This window comes from Clarias gariepinus, chromosome 5 (assembly GCF_024256425.1).
Source record: "Clarias gariepinus isolate MV-2021 ecotype Netherlands chromosome 5, CGAR_prim_01v2, whole genome shotgun sequence".
Classification (NCBI taxonomy): domain Eukaryota; kingdom Metazoa; phylum Chordata; class Actinopteri; order Siluriformes; family Clariidae; genus Clarias; species Clarias gariepinus.
This window is the reverse complement of record NC_071104.1, coordinates 8368411-8374410: the sequence shown is the minus strand read 5'-3', so window position 1 is coordinate 8374410 and position 6000 is coordinate 8368411. Positions and strand designations below refer to the sequence as shown.

Below are 6000 nucleotides of genomic sequence, written 5' to 3'. Positions count from 1 at the left end.
AAGTTGGGGATAAAAAAAGATATATGTTGTTGATCTGAAGTTGCTGGGGTCAGAGTGCTGGGTCATCCAGGATACAGTGCCCCTGGATCAGATAGGGTTAAGAGTCTTGCTCAAGCAATCAACAAGAAATTGGCGGCACTGGGGCTTTCCGATCAGTAACCCAATAACCCAGTAACCCACAGCCTTGATGCTTTGGCCCATCACTGATCTATTCATTGAATATGAAGTTTAACAAAAAAGGGGGTACTAACTTTTAAATATGACTATTTTTTTTGTATATGGTGATATATGGTATACTGTATGGTTCTGGTGTTTGTTACGGTTATATTTTTGAACAGTCATCCATGGCCAGGAGACCAAGAGGCTGTTCTGTTAGGTGAGAAGCATGGCATTAATCTTTCTCCCCTGTCAGTCCAAGGATCAGAGAGTGCCCTGGGTGTAGAAGAGGATAGATAGTGCTTTACTCTGAGAATGTTCAGCTGCCTTGTGACAGAGCATGCACAACACGACCACGAAGATGTGGTGGCTGTCTTCATATGTCTCAGAGAAAGCATGTGCTAGCCTTTACCCTTAGTGTAGCTGTTGTGTGACAGAGCAGAGGGTGCGATATGGCATGGGAAAAAATATCGAAGAAAAATGAAAAACAAATCCAAAAGATAAATTAGAATCAATTTTAGTTTTCAGTTTATATAAATAAATAAATGTATTTTCTCCTTGCTCTCTTGCTCACATTGAGTTTAAAAAAATATCACATTAAGGGCACAAACTACAAAATGTTTTTCATGGTTATAATCTGATATTAAAATGTTCTGGACTAAGCAGAACACAATGATAACAAATAAATGATAAAAGTTTCTTAGCATGCATGTCACAATTTCTTCAGTCATTCCTGACAAAAAATTTGTGTAGGCATGCTTCTGTAGAATATTCTTGAGGATTTAAAAAATCATTCTGGGTGCATGTTCTTCCTGAGCTTGGTGGGTTTCCTCCAAGTTCTTTCCACAGTCCAAAGACTTGCAGATTATTGCCTATTATTAGACAATTATTGCCCATATTCAGTGAGTGTATCCACTGAAATGGATTGCCATCCTGTCCAGGCTGTACCCCCCTCCTCGTGCCTAAAGTCTCCTGGGATAATCCAGGCCTCTCGCAACCCTGTACAGCATACAGTAAGAATAGAAAATCAATAAATAACATTCACTAAATGTTCTATTAAACACTCAACAGACAATACAGAAGCATGTGGACACCTGACCTCACCATCACACCTACCTATATGTTCTTGCCAAACAATGTATGTCAGATTTTAGTTATAATAACCTTAGATTTTCTAAGAAGGCTATAAGATTTTGAAATTTTCCACTAGATTATGGGATGTGGCTGGAGGGATTTGTGGTCATACCCCTATAAAAGAGCACCTGGGGTTCTGTCAGTGTTCAAGTTCATCATAAATGTGTTCATTAAGTTAGTGTTGATGTTAGTCAGGGATTGGTGTTTTTATGGACTGTGTGTGGGCGTTCAGGATTTTTTTGTCTGACTTTAAAAAGAAGTTTCAAGAAAACCGGGTTTTCTCTGTGCAGGTTGTCATTCTGGAACATGTGTTGGGTCTTTTAATTTTAGTGAACGGAAACAGTAACTGAAGCTGGATGACACAGCTATTCTTGAGAAGGTTTCTGCATTTAGATTTAAGAGAAGAACCATGTATGGGTGTAATAGTCATGTGTCCACATACATTTGGCCATATAGCCTTAATGTGCATAGATTTATGACAAACAAAAAGAACAGATTTAAAATTTTGTATTTTTATAAAAATATTTATTTAGGTTATTTAAACCCAATATATGAATTTAGTTTAAAGCTGCAGTTTTGGAGTTGCTCTGACCAACCATCACAATTCCGTCCTTGACAAAGTCACTCATATACTTATGCTTGCCCATTTTTCTTCTTCCAGTATACATCAAATTCAGGAAAAAAAAAATCACTTGCTGCCTAATACAGTACTGTATGTCCCACCCACTTCCAGCCTCCACTGTAATGGGATATATATACGACTGAGAAGAGTCAAATTGCGACAGCTAGACAACTGAGTCAGAATAACTCCAAAACTGGAGCTCTTGTGGGATGTTCCTGGTCTGCAGGGGTCAGGACATACCAGAAAGTGATCCAAGGAAGGAAAACTGATGAACTGGCGAAAGGGTCATTGGTGGCCTAGGCTTACTGATGCACATGGGGAGTGAAGGCTGGTCTGTGTAGAGTCTGATACAGTGGGAGAGCTAGGGAAAAGGTTGGTCATGATTGAAAGGTGCATCACTGTTATGGTGGCAGAAGGGGAACCTACTCAATAGGTTAGACAGGTGGTCATAATGTTATGGATGATCAGTGTGTCTGTATTATATATGTGTGTGTTTGGGGGGGGGGGGTTGTCTGTTTTTGTGGGCTGTGTGTGAAAGGAGGAGTGGGGAGAAGGAGAAAGGTACAGTAGGAGGTGAAGAGTGTGTGTGAGAGTGTGTGTGTGAGTGAGAGAGAGAGAGAGAGAGAGATGCGCGCAGGGAGAGCAGCGTGGCTTTAAGAGCGTCTGTTTTTCCCACTCGCTGAGCATTTCCTCTCACCGGCGGCAGACCACAGAGCTGTCAGAGCTCACATCCTCACATCTGTCCTCACACACACACACACACACATATATACACACACGGAGGCTGGAGGTGTCGGAGCAGGGGAGAGAAGAGGAAACACTTTTAGCGGCACACTTCGGAAATACGGCCGGGTTTCGCTGTCTTGGGTTCGGATTTTTTTAAACCGGGGCTTTTACGCGGCCATGGAGTTACAGAAGTGGCGGTGTTGCGCGCTCGGTGCGTCTCTGCTCGCCGTGATCAGCTCAGCCATGGCTGCCGTTCACTGTAAGTCTCTCTCTCTCTCTCACACACACACACACACACACGCTTCTTATTTACCCTCAACAAGTCAGGAAACCCAGGAGCGTTTTAATGAGATCTCACCCGGTGTCATTTCATTTTCACGGGTCATTAACAAAACACACACACTGACTCAGGGAGGTGTCCAGAAAAGTGATGAGAAAAAATAAATAATGTTATTTTTTTTGTACCTATACACTAAACCATGCGTGTCGGATGACTCTGTTATTTGTAGTTTTATTCCCGGTCGCGCGCCGCACCTCTGTGTTTCTATTAAACAATCCCGACACCCGAGATCTCCAAACCCAGTGCGAGCTGATAAACACCCGCGGGTTCTTATTAACACTTGAAGAAAAAGAAGAAAGAGGAGAAAGTGACTTGGATACAAAGTAACATTTATAGCCGCGTGAAAGAACATCAAAGGCGCGCGTTAGGAGAATCCGTTACAGGTGAAGAAGAGGAGGGAAATGATTAGAGTATTAATAAAGCACTGATACAGTGATACAGTGTATGGAGCTGCTACTGTAGCAGTCTAGAAGTCGGTGGGCTGTTGGAGAGATTTCCCTGCAGGCGTCTCTCTCTCTCTTTCTCTCTCTCTCAGCTTTCGGCACTTAGAACAATCATCAGGCGCGTATCACCTCGGGTCATTTCCAGTCCTGATTTTGTTCTTTTTTCCCTTTCATTACTCGGGAACATCATCATCATCACTCCAGCAGCCTACGTACATGTCTGTCTCTTCCCTCTTTTCCCCAGGGGGTGGTAATAGTGAGCTTAAACAGCGGGGCAAACTGAGGTGCTTTCCGCTCAGGGGACAGACACAGGCCGAGTCCCAAACGCCCCGTCTTCCCTACATCAGTGCATCAGGAGGGATGAAATAACGCGGTCTAAAAGCCTACACAGCCCACTCACTAAGCTGTATGAGCAATAATGAATCGTTTGGGAGTTTTTTTTCTTTTCACAGGTTCAAAATTTTCACAAAATCTCAGAGCTCACTGCTAATAATACTGTAAGGGTTTATACACACACACACACACACACATATATATATATAAGAGAGAGAGAGAGAGAGATTAAAAAAATCATGTATATGGCAAGAAAAAAGTTTCTTAGGGAAAAGGATGCTTTGGATGGAAGTCTAGCATAAAATGTGCTTCTGAAGATGAACAGAAACAAATACATGGACAGTTTGGAAAAAACTGAAGAACAGTATTGTTGTATTATAACTGTAATATAAGCTCTATAAAATGTTCATTTGAATGAAAAAAAAGGTGCCAAACGGTTTATTTGTCTGTCCCTGGACTGCTACAAATAAATAAATAAATAAATAAATAAATAAAAAGTACACATTTTGGTCATCGAGAATTTTATTTGAAAAAAAACCCCTCTCATTTTAGAGTCTTTTTTATTTATCTAAAATCTTTTTACAGCAACAAAGTACACAATGTATACGTTGTCTTTTTTTTTTTTTTTTTCAAAAATTTGTACAAAAGATAAGAGGGAAAAACAGGATTACATTTTTTTACTATCCGTTTTTTTCATATCAAAGTGTAGACAAACCGGAGATGGTAAACAGAAAGGTTAACAAACTGCATAATGGAAAAAAAAAAAAGTCTGTCTTTGGAAACCTTTTCATCAAGTCGAAATGGTCAGAATATATTTTTTCCCTCAGTAATATCAAGTAATCATGAAGAGACTACATCAAATATTTGCGGAAGGATCGAATCTCATTTCCCTGCAAAACGCAGCTCTACAATCCCCAAAATATGACAGAACAGGAACGATAAAAACCTCCTCCATCATTTATGAGCCCCCGCAATCTCTACTGACAGGATCGGATGAAACAGCCAGGACAAGCAAAATGGATGCTCTCAGGTTCACCACAGAGACACTAAAGAGTAAAGCAATGGCCGTGTCGTGTGTGTCAGGTGACAGAGATAATGGCCGTCTACCGTCTCTCCGCAAGAGTCTGACGTCTCCGAGTGGCCTAACCAAGGGATGTCCTTTCGGCTCCGGTGTCTCCGCCAAAGCAACAACATGCCTCTTATCAGGAGCTCGGGGACGGATGAGGGTCCCAACATGACATGAGATGGAACTCAGGGTTACTTGGAATTTTTAACCAGGACAAACATTTTGGTATTGTGTGTTTCAAAAAACAAGATACCAGATAAAGTCAGGTTCCAAAGTTTGATTGTATCATTTGTGTATTTTAATAATTGCATTCATAAAATAGTCCAGTCAATTTTACTTCCTTTTGCATTTACACTATATGGCAGTTTCACTATATGGCAAAGCAATATAAGGATATTTTCTACCACACCAGCTACCAGATATATATTTTTTTTCTTTTCACATACTTTTTTTGTAGTTTTTCATGAACTGTAGTCAATTCTTAGAGCCAGGTTGCATTTGTTTGCTACGTGAGGCCATTATTAGTTCCTTTGTAGCAGTCAGTCACGTATCATGGAGCTGAAGGGGGAAAAAAATCAATAATTCTAAAACCTTAAAAAAAAAAAATCACCCTGAAGAAATCACACAGTTGTCTGACAGCCATTTAAAAGCAGTGTTAGATTAGGTTTGGTGACAAGCACTACAGCAGGGGTCATCGGCTCCGGTCCTGGAGGACTTGCCTTATGCAGCTACTAAACCTGGTGATTAACTAGTGAGCTGAATCTGGGGTCTTAGCAGGAAAAAAAAAATCAGTAAACAGTGCTGGACTCTGAACTGAATGCTCTTGACCGTGACATAAAGTGAATTTTAAATAACTTTACATGAAACCGTACAGTATGATGCTATTATAGGATTTTTTTTTTTTATGTGTGTTGAAGAGGGCGCTGCAGTTTAAATGTCATACCGAATAACAGAGTAACTGACTGATAACGGGGGTAAACTGTAGAGCTAAAACTAATATTTGTGGTTTTAAAACAAGCAGTTGTTCCCTTAAAGGGTGTTGCAGGGCAAGTTAATTTATTTTCGTACACTTAGGCTGAATTTATCCCAGGGTCACCTCCGATTAATTTTATAATCCGTTTTCTTTTGGGTGGCACGGTGGCTCGGTCATTAGCACTGTGGCTTGGTGGGTTTTCCCTAA

The 6000-nt window shown here is 40.6% G+C and overlaps 1 protein-coding gene across 2 annotated transcripts in view; it reads left to right on the top strand.

Moving 5' to 3' along the window:
* Positions 1 to 2569: 2569 nt before the first annotated feature.
* Positions 2570 to 6000, top strand: part of cntnap5a (contactin associated protein family member 5a) — a 125988-nt gene continuing 122557 nt past the window's right edge. Inside the window, exon 1 of one of the 2 annotated variants that reach the window (XM_053497380.1) lies at positions 2570 to 2897. In XM_053497380.1, coding sequence (XP_053353355.1) covers positions 2816 to 2897 — 82 coding nt within the window. In that variant the 5' untranslated portion in view covers positions 2570 to 2815. The remainder of the gene's footprint in view (positions 2898 to 6000) is intronic. The other variant, XM_053497379.1, reaches the window with a different exon arrangement.